Source organism: Clinocottus analis, unplaced genomic scaffold (genome assembly GCF_023055335.1).
Source record: "Clinocottus analis isolate CAN_PGR_092001 unplaced genomic scaffold, fCliAna1.0.p SCAF_5, whole genome shotgun sequence".
Classification (NCBI taxonomy): Eukaryota; Metazoa; Chordata; class Actinopteri; order Perciformes; family Cottidae; genus Clinocottus; species Clinocottus analis.
The window spans coordinates 16,058,653-16,074,574 of record NW_027176207.1 but is presented as its reverse complement, the minus strand read 5'-3'; the positions used below and the strand labels follow the sequence as shown (position 1 = coordinate 16,074,574).

At 42.5% G+C, this 15,922-nt stretch overlaps 2 protein-coding genes across 2 annotated transcripts; both read left to right on the top strand.

The window, feature by feature from the left end:
* Window positions 1–1,205: 1,205 nt before the first annotated feature.
* On the top strand, window positions 1,206–4,137 carry LOC137802369 (G protein-activated inward rectifier potassium channel 3-like). Its single transcript, XM_068600171.1, has 3 exons — window positions 1,206–1,400; window positions 1,950–3,147; window positions 3,935–4,137. Exons 1-3 carry the CDS (start codon window positions 1,206–1,208, stop codon window positions 4,135–4,137), a joined length of 1,596 nt encoding a protein of 531 aa, XP_068456272.1.
* Window positions 4,138–5,671: 1,534 nt separating this feature from the next.
* pom121 (POM121 transmembrane nucleoporin) lies at window positions 5,672–14,985 on the top strand. Its single transcript, XM_068600344.1, has 13 exons — window positions 5,672–6,244; window positions 6,586–6,795; window positions 7,074–7,223; window positions 7,927–8,007; window positions 8,116–8,287; window positions 8,375–8,463; window positions 8,541–8,620; window positions 9,139–9,260; window positions 9,375–9,474; window positions 9,807–10,079; window positions 10,331–12,235; window positions 13,015–13,119; window positions 13,441–14,985. The coding sequence occupies exons 1-13, from the start codon at window positions 5,673–5,675 to the stop codon at window positions 13,539–13,541; spliced, it is 3,960 nt and encodes a 1,319-aa protein (XP_068456445.1). The 5' UTR covers window position 5,672; the 3' UTR covers window positions 13,542–14,985.
* The last annotated feature ends 937 nt before the right edge of the window (window positions 14,986–15,922 follow it).

Sequence of the window (15,922 nt, the reverse complement as noted above, 5' to 3'; positions counted from 1 at the left end):
TTTACGGGTTTGGAATTTCGAATTTTGCGCCACATTTCTTTTCCTTATTGAATCTTTGGTTGATTGTTTTCTCCATTAAGTAATTGCTTGTTTAGTTTATGAAACATCAGAAAATATTGACAAAAAAAAAAATCAAATTTCCCACTTTGTATGAATGTGAATGGATGAATGAGATGTTGTGGAAAAGTGGTTTGAGTGGTCGACTAGAACACTAGTTTAAGACTTGAAAAGCGCTATAAAAGTTTACTAAATACTATTATAACTCCAGCAGTTATTGTTTCTTAGTTTTAGCCCCTCTATTTTTCTCAAAGGCGTTTTTAATTAAAGGTAATTTCAGTTTCTTCCTGCTGTACAGAGGAGCCTGTTGTGTGTTTTATGTCTTTTGTCTGCATTTGTTTACACATTAAACACTTGTGTTTATGTATGGTTAAAACATTCCATTCATGTCGATACGGTAGACCTTTTCTCTTTTCTGAGTATAGATTGAAATCCTGTCCATCTGATTGGCTGCACCACATAGCTCGATCCCATGTGTGGTTTTGATTCAGAACTTTTACCATTTGTGTATGTTTGTTATTGTTGTGATAAGGTAATCGCAACACTGTTTAAACAGAGACAAACAAATTTACCGCAGTACAATACAGCTGGGCAATTCTTTCTCTAAGCCTTCTGGCAAATTCTTGTAATCTTTTTCAAATCCATCGTGTTCCTTAGTGTTTCTCCGATTAATTTTGAGGATTAGTGATAATCCCTTCGTGTGCAATACATTGGAGCAGTGAGTGAGACACTGGTCAGCCCACTTCAGACAGATGAGACCTTGTGTTTTGCTGATGAGGAAGTAAAGCAACACTTGCTTTTGGCACGTCATCAAACATCATCACAGCAAAGGCTCATCTATAAGCGTATCTAGGGTGATCTCAGGGATTTGTTGATGAAAAAAAAAAAGTTGAAATAAAGATAATGAATTGGCGGTTGAGGAATGAATGAAATCTCAAATCCTCTTGACTGCTGTCACCAATTTCTGAATGATCATTATTGTGTTCTTAATCATTTCCACAAAACCTTGTTTAGATGTATCGAAGCAGCACTGACAAGAGAGCTTTAGTTGCCTGTTTAGAAGTGAAAATGTACGTTATTCGCCTTAATTGTTTTGCTTAAACAGACGAAAAATCTGAAGATAAATCGACATCTGGAGGACCTCAGCAATGATCTCCACTATGATGTGCAGCAGAGAGACGCTACAGAACTTTCAGTGCAACAGTCACATCAGGAGCCCCGTCAGGATCGAGCCTCGCAGGAACTCCATCCCCCCAACCCAGACTCTCACTGCAAAACATCTGATGGCATACATGCCGCGACCACTGTCAGAATCCATCCATTACACTCCTTGCACTTACAAAGTACAGCTTTCTATAGTCATATGATGTCCCACTGCATTCAATAATGTGTTTGACTTACTTCACTTAGATCTTTCCCCTTTACTGTGCAGAAAGATGTATCTGCTGATTTCACATTCATCTGCTGGAAAAGAAACGTGTCTTTGTGCTCACCTGAAACCTGTTGATGCACAAGAAGGTTTTGAATGAGTTTGGAAACCACACACTGTGGTCCAGTACGCAGCTTAAGAAAAAAGGAGTTTGTGTGATTTGTTTTATTTGATATGTTAATTCAATTTTTTTCCCTCTGAAATATCATACCAGACACAGATGCTCCAGTCCTCACTTTTAGATCAGATCATGGCCCCTGATCCTTTTGGATCCATAAAAGATACACTGGAGGTGTCCTCCAGTTTCATCACGTGTTTCTACAGCCACAATTCTCTGCTGCGTTCTGGAGGATGCTTTAGATTAGGACAATAGGGCAAATCTTAAAAATCTACTCCTCAGTTATTAAGTGTTTTTGTCCTTTAGTATTTTGTGAATATTCTGCATTGTCTTCCTTCATTTCAGGCTACAGCTAAGTCCACTGTTGCTTCCATGATGAGCACTAAAAGACCCTCTCTCATTCACAACTTAAACTACGCTAAGTGCTCCTCACTCCCACCATCCCAGGAGGCCTCTCCCTCCCTGAGATCCTGTAGCCAGTCGTCTCATGTTCTGACTTCATCTGAGCAAGAGCCCCAACCGCACGCTATCCAAGCGGCTCCTCTGGAACCAGTAGAGGAAATGTCAAAAACTCAGCGTTTTCAGCGCAGCAAAGGCCTCAAGCGTTTCAGCTCTAGGTGGCCATCAAGCAGCTCCACAAACAGCGTCAACTTCCCAGTGTCTGCAATCGAGAAGATGCATGGTGCAAAGAGTCACAAGAAGCGCTGCAAGCTCCTGGGTGACGAGCACTCACCGCACGTCACTGCCAGCAATCTGCGCCAACGTTACATCACCAAGGATGGCAAGTGCAGGGTCAATCTGGGACCCTGCGACAAGAGTCGCTTTATCTCGGATATCTTCACCACCTTAGTGGACCTCAAGTTTTGCTGGTTCCTTCTTGTCTTCACTATGTGTTACATTCTCACATGGGTGGCCTTTGGTGGAATCTACTTCTTGGGTGCCTGGTTGCGTGACGACATTGCACATGTTCACGACCCACAATGGAAGGCATGTTTCCAAAATGTTGACAGTTTCCTCGCGGCCCTGCTGTTGTCATTGGAGAGTCAGAGGACCATTGGGTACGGCTCCCGGATGGTGACAGCCAACTGTTCCGAGGGTACGATGCTCCTGATGGTCCAGTCCATCCTTGGCTCCATTATCGATGCGCTGATGGTGGGCTGCATGTTTGTTAAAATCTCCCGGCCACAACAGAGAGCCCAGACGCTGATCTTCAGCAAGCATTGTGTCATATGTGAGCGTGACGAGAAGCTGTGCATGCTCTTCCGCATTGGTGATCTGAGAGTGAGCCACATGGTGGATGCCAAAATCCGAGCCAAGCTGATCAAATCCAGGCAGACCAAGGAGGGCGAGTTCATCCCGCTGGAGCAGTCGGAAATCAACCTGGGCTACGACACCGGAGGGGACAGGTTGCTCCTGGTGGAACCCCAGACCATCACCCACGTCATCAATGAAAGCAGCCCCTTCTGGGAGTTTGGGTCCGAGCGTCTGAAGAGGGAGACCTTTGAGATCATTGTCATCCTGGAGGGCATCGTGGAAGCATCAGGTTTGTAGAAGTGTTTTAAGTCACATGTTGTCCTCCAACTGAAGTTGGATGGAAAGACCACGGCCTGCTGCTGGAACTTTAGGATACAGATGTGTTCTACCTACTCTTGACTCTCTCTAATCACTGATGTGTTTCAGTTTCACTAAACACACAACACACCTGCTGTCCTTCACATAGCTGTGTTCCTGCATGACTTGCTGCTATATGTAACTAAGGGTAATTTGTGCAACGCTATCAGTCAGACTCTCTATTGAGGGACTATTTTACACGCAGGCAATGGTCTGACAAGCACAGGCAGTAAATAAAAATGTCATTTACATAAGCGTAAATATTTAGTTCAGATCCTGCACAACTGAAATTTCCCTTATCTCGCGCAGAAATGAGGAATTGCTATGGCTCAGAGAGATGTCAACTCCTGTATTGCATACGTTGTATTCTGAGCAATCAATCACCGGGAAACTTAACAGCAGAAGGCGTCTTGACGTTGCTGCTAAGAGGAAGTACTTTGGCATGTTTGACTGGTTGAGAAGCTGTGAACCGTGTAAACCAATGTAAGCCAGAGCTAACTTGACTGGTATCCGGTACTGGTATCTTATATCATAAACAAAACATGCTACATCATGTCATATTGCTTACTACTTCCTACATTACATTGTGTGTAGGATCTCATATAGCCAGTAGCTGTGGTGGTGGTTTTAAGACCAGACAACAAACCCAGTGGTTATTGCCCGCCATAACTTTAATATTTGACATTTAGCAGACCCTCTGATGCTTTGTTGTGTTGCAGGTATGACGTGCCAGGCGAGGACGTCCTATACGGAGGATGAGGTCCTCTGGGGCCACCGCTTTGAGTCATGCATTTCCTTGGAGAAAGGAGCTTTTCGTGTTGACTGCAGTGCATTTGACAAAACCTTTGAAGTCCAAATGTCCTCACTCAGCGCAAGAGACAGCAAACCAACAAGAGGTTGTGATTTAGAAAATGTTGTATGAAATAATAATTATTGGGTCTGTACATTAAAGTGTCAATCTCAAAAATGTTCCTTTAGATTCATGTCTGTTAAGTCAGTAAGTGATTGAGCTCATGTCTAACTGATGAAAGTATTGCAATATTCATATGTGCAGTATTATCTGCGCCGATAGTCCCTGGAATAAATGCTGTTTTTACAGTTTTTCTCCTTTTTATACAAACAAAAATTGTAACCAATTCTAAAAACTTGAAGCTTATATATAAATACTCCAGACTGTTCAACTCTACAGTTTAATTGTTTTAATGTGGATACAAATTCTAAATCAACAAGGACTGAAATCTTTAGGATTGTCCATTTAACAAAGCACATAAGTGACTTGAAGTGATATTCCCTAATACATTATAACAATCATACTACATAAGTATTAATCTCAGGGCAGTCATAATTTATGTTGCTCTGTCGTGTGTATAATACGGTTTGCACTGTGTTTTTAATGTTAGACTATGATATATTTTATGTTGTGTTTAATTAAAAATAAACATTCTGTTGAACCTAATTGTCTATGATCATTTCTGGGCAAATTAAAAAGTTGTTGGCTTTTTCTGCACCTTTCAACATCAGTTTGTTCAACTCCATGGCCTTCATTCAGCAAATAAAATGGTGGTTGTAATCAGTAGAATTTTCCCTGTCACCGCTTTTTTAAGTCATGTATCATAATTTAATGATTATCACTGAAATGCAGAATTGCATTGCTACTGTCAGATAATTCGATCATGTGTTGTTGTTTTTTTTGCAAATAACTAAAGCTGTTAGATACATGTAGAGGAGTCAACGTATAAAGTAGCATAAAATGAAAACTCTCAAACAAATAACCAATACTTTATTCTCAAAAAAAAGGAATATGCTCAGAAAAAATCAGCAGTGCCTTATTTTTTTTGTCTGAAGAAGCTAAGTTTGATGTTGACTTTGTTTTATAGACACTCTCATTTCTCAACCGAATTGTATCTTGTTTTTAACTCATAACTTGATTACTCATAACTACTTTATGATTTATTTTTCTGTTATATGTTGTATGCCCGTGCCTTTAAAAAAAACGCCTTATCTGTCATTACTGTTTTCACTGCTGCACAACTGATGACCAATAATGTTCTACTTTAATGGATTTGAAATGTTTCTTCAGTAAATTGCATAACAGCTCTATACCATTGTTAGTAATGTTTTTTTCGAGCAATGACAGATGCTAATCTGAAGGGCCACATCATTTCTCATGTCATTTTTCAATAAAAAATATCAAACATGTAACTGCCCATAAACTAAGAAATCACAAACAAAACAAATATTATGATTAAGTTTGGCAGGAGTCATTCTTATTGCCACTCCTATTGAACCAATTCGCGCTTTAAAACCTCATTCCAATCTGTCTCACTGTCTTTTTAAAATAATGTATCTTCACTGTGATTCAACTCCCGCTCGATATGTGGCACCGTAGCCCCAACCCGTCGATCGCCCCTAAAACCACAGAAGAAGAATTCGAGCCAGAAGAGCACATGATGGGATATGAGAATCCTCCGGCGGCGCGCTGCCGCCATGTCACCTAGAGAGAAACATTTAGCGATTTTCCTAGCTCTAGGCGTAGTTATTTTCGGTCTTTATTTCATTCCAACATTTCTTTTTGTGACTTTAATTCTCGTAGTGTTTTGTATTGTGTGTTATTATCTCAGCGGAGAACGGTTTCCCGCCAGGTTAGGCCTCAAGCCGCGAGCTGGGGTGAACCTCCCGTCCGTACTCTGGCGCTGGTTGGGGGGTTGGAGTGGGACCGGCGTGTCGGTGGCCGCACGGGCGGGAACGAAGAGCGGTAGGAACAAAACCGGACTGCGGGACGCAGGGGGAAGCTTCAGAGAAAGGCTCGTTGAAACTGGGATTTATCGGAGGGAAACCTTGGCAAGTGACTCTTTTCTCTTCAGCCCTCGGGATTTACTCATGGGGAGCTACATCGGGAAACCCGAGAGTCCAATCGCCGACTCGGCGAGGCCGAGAGCCGGAAGAAATCCCCGAGAACTGCTGCGTGAAAAACTGTCCCGACCCAACCATGCTGTTTATACCCCAAACAGGAGGCTGTCTTTTGCTGCGTAAGTCCAGAAGATACAGTTCAATTTCTTGGCGGTTTTCTTTAACGTTAATTATTAACGTTAAGGGTACTTTTACGCTACAAGTATCATTGTCAGCTCAAACGTTGACTCAAATAAGCAAACATGTAGATAGTAGCGGCACCTATAAAGAATATTGGATCGAGACAGAGCAAATTCAAGACAATAGCAATATTGTAAATGTGAACTAGAATAAAGGGCTTCTAATTCCTAAAGTAGACATTTGTGGAATCACACAAATATGTTTGAAGGTGTGTTATTGCTTGTGTTATTTCAGGTATCATGCATCTACTCTTGCATTATATTGTTTATTCTTTTTTTAGGGAGCCGCCCGGCACAATGGGCAGATTCAACATCACCCCCCAGCGTCACTATCCCTTGCAGCAGCAAGGTGTCTCGTCAGTTGGAGTCCTACCTCCTGTCAAGTGGGATGGCTTCAGGAAGAAAAACATCCTCAGCCCCCGTAACTCCACAGCTGTCCTCAGCCCGGTTACTGTGAAGATCGCCCGGCCGGACCACCACAGCTCCCTCAGGTCTTTACATTCATTGAGCCTGCTATCATACCAGTATTTTTATGATTGTTGTCCATTGACAAATGAACAACATACTGTGCATTGTACTTCACATCACATAACTGTGTACCATTTTCAAAGTATGCTTTCAGAACGTTGTTTCCATATCCTGCCTTTAAGCTCTCAGAACTTAGCTGACACTTTGTCAGCTAAGTTCCGATTTGTTGGTTGTGTTGCTGTGGCTCTGCTGTTTGAGTGTTAACTCTGACCAGAGCTTTTTTGTTCACTTTTGTTTTTAGTTTGGACAATCTGAGTTGTGCAGGGCTCCCCAGGGCGCCTGTGGACCCCTGCTCCAGAGAAAGTGTGCTCAAAGTGCTGAAGGAAAGCCGCAAGAGAGAAGTGGAGGATGAGGACAAAAGCTTTACAATTGAGCAGAAAAGCAAAAGAAGGTACGAAGCTGAAAGAAGACGCTGGTGTTATCAAACTGATTACCTTCTCACAGTATCAATGACATCAGTCCGGTTAGCAAGGCTACAGGAAAGTAGTCAGCGTTTGTGTCATCACCCTCACTGCACATTGCACATTGTAGTCATCCCACAAGAGTTTCCCCCATTGCTCTTCTTGACCTGGGATGATGTAACCAGCATTTTAACATTGGGTGGAAATGTAGTTCACCGCACTAGTCTGAATAAAGCTGCAGTAGCACATGATTTAACATACAGAAAGAGAGAGAAGTGTGTTGTTATAAATGCATCATCATCATCATCTCTTCCTCACAGATTAAGTAAGATTGGTGTTATCAGCAATGACATCCTGTGAAAGAAAAGAAAAAGTAGAAGATTCTTATTAGATATGTTTAACAACAATTAAAAAGAGTTTATCCTATAAAAAAGTCTCTATAAGTGTTGTTGCTATGTCTAAATGAAGCTTGAGGCAACATTAATGTTAAGGAACATACAGTATGAATGACCACCAATGTAACAGACCGATGAAGCCCGCAATGTTACATCTTGCATGTAACATTACAGGCTTACATTTTTCTGCTTTCCTGTTATAACACACATCAATATATTCCAACTAAGTGCTCTTCTGGACCTTGTTCGCACATTCAGTCAGTTGGAGTTTAATGCTCGTTTGTAATCCTTTCCCCAGGCGTAATGACAGCGGTGGAAGTGCACACTCTGCTGTTGAGTCTCTTCTACCCAACGGGGTACCGTCACAGCTGGTCGCTAAGTGAGTTTAACTTTTATGAAGCGACTGCAGTTTTACCGCTGTTAAGCACAGTAAGAAATATAGTCTGACTGTAGGTGGAAATGCTTTTCTTTCCTTCCCATCCTCCAGGCCAGGAAATATGAAAAGAGGGATAACCTCACTGGCGGAAGACTCCATCATGAAGAGGTCCCGCACATCCTCCATCAGCTCTGGCAGTGGGGTCCATACCCTGAGAGGAACCCCAGGCACGAGGAGAAACCCTATCCAGAGCTCCTACAGTTCTTCAATAGGACTCAGCCAGGTAACAAGTTCATGCTGCATTACAGTGAACATAGCCCTGCACAGATAGTCGATTTGTTAAGCTTCATCTCCATGTTTACATTTGCAGTGGAAGAAACGCTCAGCACCCAGCTCTACTCTCTCCAGTCCCGGATCATCTCGCTCTCAGACTCCAGAGGGAGCCTCCAAAAGACTTAGGTATGGCTCGGCTGGTTTCCTGTTGGTCAGGTTTTAATTTAATATTACTGTTTGTAACCTGTGGTTTTATTTTCCAGAGAGGACGACGGGCTGTCTCCGAGCTCCGCATCCTCAGCGAGGCTAGACCAGACAGCCTCAGACAAGACACCTCTTACTTGTATGTCCCATTTATCTCTAATACAAACAAATGACTTCCTCGTGCTTAAAAGTGCAGCTCTTCAGCAGATTATGCAGGATTGTTAATATTATTGACAGAAGATTTTAGTTAACAGTTAAAGCTGTATGACGGTACTTTGCTCAGTGGCAGTTAAAGACTACTTTATTTGAACTGAAGTAATTTATTCATATTTGGACGTTTTTCATCGTATGTTTTATAATTAAATTGTTAAATGTATACAAAATTAAATGTATACAATTTTCTTCTGAGGGAGTATCCACCTTCCACTGTCACAAAATTTGGTTGGTAACCAGCCTTGTTATATTTATCTTTAAATATAAATCCAGTATCGTGACAACACGTGACGTTAACTACTTCATGCATGTAGATACTGAGCTCACATATCAGATCAGTGCATCTCTTACCAAAGCTGATTTGGTTTGTTTGGAAGTAGACACTAACTTATGTCTTTTAAGTTGGATTTAGTTTCATTGTCATTTTTATTCTGCATGTTGCAGCCAAACTGACTCCAGTCCCCAAGGTCCCAGTCACTACCTCAACAGACTCTACTGGTAGTGGTGGAAAGAGAAAACGCAAGATCCAGCTGGTGTCCAGCAACCGGGATGATCACATCTCTCTGGTAAGGAGAGTTTCATCAGACTTCTTGTTGCCCTCCAGAATTTCTTGTTTTTATAGTGTTGTTACAGTTTCCTAGATTTCTTATTCTTAACTGCTGGTGTTTGCTGTTTTGCAGCCCCCGCCTCCAGAGCTGGGCTACATTATCACTGTGAAAGACATAGATGAAGAGAAAAGAGCTGCTCTCAGCAAGATCCAGAAGGTCTTGGAGACGCCCGGTGAGTGGAAGCAGCCACAAAAATACACCATTTAACTCATTATCTACCCATCTAACTATCATACAGACTCAAACACTGGAAAATGATAGGCTGGCATGAATTGGTCTTTCTGTGCCCACAATAACTCAACTCAAAAGTGTAATTTATTTATTTTTGCAACTGTGTAATAAAATAATTATTCCTAATAGTAAAGCATTTTTTCACTTCTGCTTGTTTAAAGGACCACATATCAATTTGTTTGTACTGGTGTCAGGCCTGTTAGACTAGACAAGACTTATGTGGCTGCAAGCCACCAGCCTGACTGACCTCCCTGTTAATTTGTCCTTGTTCAGCCTCAGAGCCTGAGAAGTCTGCCTCTCCCCCAGTCACCAATACCACCCAGCTCGGCACCTCTTTCAGCTCCACCAACACCACCACCTTGAGCAGCCTTCTAGGAGCTCCTCTGTCCACAGCCTCCAGCTCTGCCATCCCAGTCATCAACCTAGATCCCAGTCCAGGTCGCAGCGTCAGCACGTCACCTGCAGCCTCCAACCCTCTGCTGGAGGCTCTGAAGATGAAGATCAATATTCCTTCTATCTCCACATCTGCTGCCAACACAGCTACAGGTACAATCACTGGGCTGAAGTTCTGATGTCATCTATGAAATATGAACAGCCTCTTGAAAGTCACTTTTTAGGCGATGTGACTTTCTTTCTTTCTAACCTTAAAATAAAGCTCAAAACTACTTAGCGATATTTTTTTCCTTATATTATAAATTATATAGCAGGTTAAAAAGGCTGGACACCAATAATACAACAAACATTTTGACTTTGTCCTATACATGACATGTACTGTTTGATTCTGACCTTTTTTTTAGTGTCCGCATCAACCACACCGATACAATCCAGTGGCTTAACCCTGAAAGCTCCGACAACCATGGTTACCCCACAGCTCCCTCCTGCCTCCCAGTCCCAGTCCTCCTCTGCCGGTGTGGAGCAGCCCTCTGCCTTTTCTCATGTCCTTGGTCAGGTCTCCAAGGCTTCCAGCAGCACTCCACCTGTTGCAGGAACAGGCCTATTTGGATTGACAAGTCAGATCAGCACCCCCGCTGCTTCTTCAGCTTCTTACCCGGTCACTGCTACTGCGACTGCTCCAGCCAGCAGCTCAGCGTCAGTTATTAATGCCAACCCTCTGCTGGCTTCAGGGTTCAAGCCCATTTTTTCCGTCACCACTAACTCCACCTCGGCAGCTACATCAGCCACTGAGAGCAAACCCCCTGCCCAAAATTTCAAGCCCATCTTTGGAGTTGCCCCTGCAGGTGCTGGCTTTGGAACGCCTCCACCCTACACAACTACAAACCCGGCTTCTACAGTTTCTTTAACATCCTCTATGTTTGGTGGATCTACAAGCAGCACCATGGTTACCCCATCTGGTTTCCCTGGCATGACCAATGTGCCCACTTGCACAGCCTCCACTGGCTCCATCACCACCGCACAGCCTGCGGTCCAGTCAGCTGCGAAATCCCTCTTTGGAAACTGGTCAGCACCATCCACAACAAGTACCAGCTCAGCCCCAGTGCAGGCCCCTAATACAGGGAGCACATTTCAGTTTGGAACTGCTAGCACCACGACAGCTGCTCCCGCTGCTGCTGCTGTTACCACAACCTCTAGCAACGGCGCCTTCGCTTTTGGTGCCACACAGCCAGACCCTCAAGCAACAAACCAGAAGGTATTTGGCTTTGGCCAGGCAGCCCCCAGCCAGAACACAACCACTGCTTCATTTGGAGGTTTTGCCATGACCAACACGGCCGCCACCGCGGCTGCTGCTGCCACCACCCAGTCCAATTTTACCTTTGGAAAGTCGTCGTTTCAACCACCGGCAGCTCAGTCAACCTTTGGCTCATCGGCGGCACCAGCAGTGCAGTCAACCTTTGGTTCCTCAGCGGCACCGGCAGCGCAGATGACCTTTGGCTCCTCTACGCCAGCGCAGATGACCTTCGGCTCCTCGGCGGCACCGGCAGCGCAGTCGACCTTCGGCTCCTCGGCGGCACCGGCAGCGCAGTCGACCTTTGGCTCCTCGGCGGCACCCGCAACGCAGTCGACCTTTGGCTCCTCGGCGGCACCCGCAACGCAGTCGACCTTTGGCTCCTCTGCGACGCCGGCTGCGCAGATGACATTCGGCTCCTCGGCGGCAACGCAGCCAACCTTCGGCTCCACGGTGGCAAAGGCAGCACAGTCGACCTTTGGCTCCTCGGTGACACCAGCAACTCAGCCGACCTTCGGCTCCTCGGTGGCAAAGGCAGCGCAGTCGACTTTTGGCTCCTCGGCCGCACCGGCAGTGCAGTCGACCTTCGGATCCTCGGCGGCAACCTCAAATCCGTTCACCTTTGGAGGCGGCGGGGCCGCCTCATCCACACCTGCTTCTAACACCGCCCCTCCTCCTTTCCCTTTTGGGTCAACTGCTGTCACTGCAGCAACTAGCTTTGGGACCCCAGCTAAATCAGCATTTGGAGCCAGCTCCACTGGTTTTGCTTTCGGTGGCACCACTGCTCCGTCAGCTGCACCAAGCTTTGGTGCAGCAACCCAGACTCAATCCACCTTTGGATTTGGCAGTGCTGCTCCTCAGCAGGCTCCCTCCGGCCCTGCTCAGCCAACACCCAGTGGATTTAACTTTAGTGCTAGTATGCCATGCGCCCAGTTTGGTACCCCAGTCTCTAATAATCCTGCACCGCAGATGGGAAGCTTCAACTTTGGGGCTGCTGCTACAGACAAACCTGTTTTTGGTAAGTTCTATTTTGTTGCTTGTTTATATTTTCAACCTCAGTGAGATTTTTTAGAAGCAAAATCAGTGAGAAACACAAGTTTGGCTTTCGTAATTACTAAAACTTAAGAGTGTCATCTGCAGACAGACTAACATTCTGAGGCATCAAAGTTCACTATTTACACAAAAACTGTAAGTGATGACTTGCTCTCTGATTTTCAGAAACAACATTTGATTATTAATTGCGCATAGGATCGAATCTAGGTCTGTCTTAGATTTTTGGTTTAGTTTAATTCGGCATAGATTTTCAAAGTTCTAAAGATGGCACAATTTTCTGGCGAACACCTGGCAACTATTCACTGACGTTTTTAATATGAAACGTAATTGGCAGTTCAGCAACCTGGTCTTCTTAGTGAGTGTCACTTTAAGACAGAACAAGAAAAGCAGAGAAAGATATGAGAGCACACAGCTTTTTAACATTAATATTTAGAAAACACTAATCTTATGACTCAATGAGGTTATGGAAATTATATGAATGATAATGACATTTTATTCAAAACTAACAATAAAAGGGAATTTAATACCCATCCTCATCCACAATGCTGTATAGGCAGAGGTTTGCTACCTTATGTTTTAGTGTCTGTGACTTGTTTGTCTAGTCTATTTCTAACCTCTTGATCAAAAAGATATTTGGATATTGCTTTAAGGACCAGTGTTCATTTGTTTCTGTCCCAGTAGAATTTAATGGTGTATCCACATTTATTTTTGTTTTATTAAAGGTATGTACTTCTTTCTGTGCAGGGACGTCTACCCCATCTTTTGGCCAGAGTGCTGCTGCTGCTTCAGGTCCAATTCCCTTTGGAAGCCCTGGAACTCCGGTCCAAAACTTCAACTCTGTTCCTTTTGGTAAGTCAATAAGGCTTTTTTGATTTTGATGAAACAATCACTCTTTCAGTGTAACCAATGTGTTAATAAGCCGTGCAGCCCAAAGTTTATGACTGCGGTTTGTACAAACGGACACATTCCTGCTTTTTTTCTCTCGGTTGTATCTGATCAGTAACTAACTAAAATACAGAGCGTGTTTCGGGTGAATCGCTTGGAAAAAAAAACAGTCTTAGTTAAAGAAGTCAACTAGAAACTGAAATTTATGTTGAAATATTATTAGTAAAAAGAAATGTAAATTTCGATTGTTAGAAATGAAATGTCCTGTTTTGTTTTTACCCACAGGGTCTCCAGCGGCGCCCTCTTTCTCTATTGGAGCCGGATCAAAGCCAGCTGGATCTCGCCAGAGGCTGCAGGCACGGAGGCTACACAACAGGAAGAAGTAACCTGCTACATGAGTCCAGCGCCGCTTTCAGAGTGCTTCAGCCGTGGATGCTGTCGCTGCTGTGGTTAATCCAGCGAACATCGCTCTGTTATAAAACCAACACCCCCAACAACCAGGCCGACACAATGCCCTCTGCTTCCTTGCCCTCCTCCAGTGGGGCGTGCTTGTCCGAAAAAAAACATTGTTTGCAGAGGAGTTAGAAAAAGCACACCGGCTATTTGAGTTAATGCTGCCTGGATGACTACATGACCCAGTGAGGGAATGTAGCAGTGAGCAGACAGAATCCATAGCAATGTACTATACTTGAAGAGAGAAAAGACAATTCAATAGTTTGATTTTGAACAAAAGCATATCCAAAGTTCTTTTTTTCCTTTATAGTATGTGGACACTCTCTTTGGTTCGTCTTAAGGAGAAAGTTGAGTCAGGCAAAGACATTTATTTTTTTACGTGAAGCGCTCACTGGTTTGTATGTTACAGAATATTTTGAGTGCATTATCTGAATGAGTTTGAATAGGGTGACGCGCACTGTTTGATTCAAATAAGGTACACAACACTGCAGTGTAAATGTAAAGTTATGAGACGTTTGATTTTTAAATTATTTTTTTAATTGGCTCTCTGACCCTGTAAATGTGTTTCTGCACTTGAAAGGGTGACTTAGTAAATGTCTTAATGTAGTTAGTGCAGACCCTTGTGTTTTTTTTTCTTCATACTTTGTCATTGCAAGCATTCCCAGAGTCCTCTCATGGATGGCCTTCTTTTTTTTTGACAGTGATGGCCAACACTGATGTAATTACCAGGTCAGTATGTGATTAGGATGACTACTCTTAACTTGTGCTGACTAAACCAAAGCCAATTCTTCAACTTCATGTCTGTGAAAATAATTTGTGATCTTCATCGCCTCTTGAAATCCTGAGACGTTTGTTTGTGCCAGACTACCTCTCTTTACGCAAGGCACTGGATCTGTGTTACTTCACTGAAAAAGAAATCTGAGCAATCAACTTCAATTTTTAACTACTGTTATTACAGATGTACCTTTTTAATAAATATAGTGAGTTTTGAAAAAGCCTGCAAAGCAACACATTATCTCCACTTTTGGAATATCTCTATAATAGATGACACAACCATAACATAATTTACAAAAAAAATAGTCTTAATTACACAAATTCTCACTGATCCAGGGATTTCTTTGTCGTCCCTAATGTCGCACACTTGCACCACGAGTTGAAGAATATTGTCAAACAATTATGTCAGTAAACACATTGTCGGCCGTCAAAGTTATTTTATCAAAATGATATCTGTTCTTAAAATTCACCTTGTGAAAAGTGAGATGTGCAGTGAGCTCTGATGCAGTTTTTTATGGTCAGTTTTTAATGAATAAAAACATGATTTTTTTTTTTGGACATGGATGTTCAAACAAAAACACAAATTAAATCTTCACGATTCTATTCTTCTATTTTTCTTCCATTATAACATGACTTATATTTACCAACCATCCTACATGCTAATATTAACACTATTTTTTTAATATAGTTTAATATTGTTAAATACAGAGGTAAAAGTGCAATATGTCTGTTATACAAACAAAAATCAAACTAAGACTTTAAAATGCAGTTAATTAACTTAAAGAAAGGTAAGTATTTCAATAATTGTTTTGTTTTCTGAGATTTCTGGAGATGTTTTACAATCATCAAAAAGGTTTGTGAGCAGCTTTTTGAGTCTTCAGTGAGGACCGTTAACTAAACTGAAGCATCTGTTTATTTTAGTACACAGCACACAGGCTTTTTTTAAATAATTAAGTTTGGCACTTTTCCTTTGAACAAATGACTTTAAAAAAAAAGTTCTTAGAATTGTTATTTAATCTGGAGTTGGGCTCATTTCACCACGTTACAACAGCTTACCACTTTTGTTTTTTGAAAAATAAACTTAAATGCTATGTCTAAAACTGTTCAAGGTAGAGTTTATATCGCACAACGAGGCACTTTTTGTTATCTGCATAAAACATAAACACCTTCAAAACCAAGTGCAGCAGAAAGTAATTGTAAAAGGACATTCAAATGCATTTGTCATTAAAGAGCCAAGAGAATAGAAGAAAAAAATAAATTAGTGAGGTATAAAATGCAAGAGTAAAACCCCTCCGTGCAATGTAAGCACTTCCTGATGGTGCTTAAAAACAAAACGCTACTTCCCAATGTTTAGTTTTAATTCATGGGACAGAATGCGAACCTGTCCTACATAACCTGAGATGAGGGTCATAAAGTAGAAGATCATGAATAAATTATTCAGTGTTTTATAAACCAACAGTACTATTTTGAAGTTGTTTTGTTTGTCAGACAAGAAGCCAGTGTATAGACTTCAGCACTGGAGTGACGTGCTCTACTTTCT

Coding starts and splice junctions, on each gene's coding strand:
- LOC137802369 (XM_068600171.1), top strand. CDS start 1,206: ATGATCTCCACTATGATGTGCAGCAGAGAGACGCTACAGAACTTTCAG. Junction 1,401..1,949: donor ACACTCCTTGCACTTACAAA/GTACAGCTTTCT, acceptor CCTTCATTTCAG/GCTACAGCTAAGTCCACTGT. Junction 3,148..3,934: donor GGGCATCGTGGAAGCATCAG/GTTTGTAGAAGT, acceptor GTTGTGTTGCAG/GTATGACGTGCCAGGCGAGG.
- pom121 (XM_068600344.1), top strand. CDS start 5,673: ATGAGAATCCTCCGGCGGCGCGCTGCCGCCATGTCACCTAGAGAGAAA. Junction 6,796..7,073: donor GACCACCACAGCTCCCTCAG/GTCTTTACATTC, acceptor TTTTGTTTTTAG/TTTGGACAATCTGAGTTGTG. Junction 9,475..9,806: donor GAAGGTCTTGGAGACGCCCG/GTGAGTGGAAGC, acceptor GTCCTTGTTCAG/CCTCAGAGCCTGAGAAGTCT.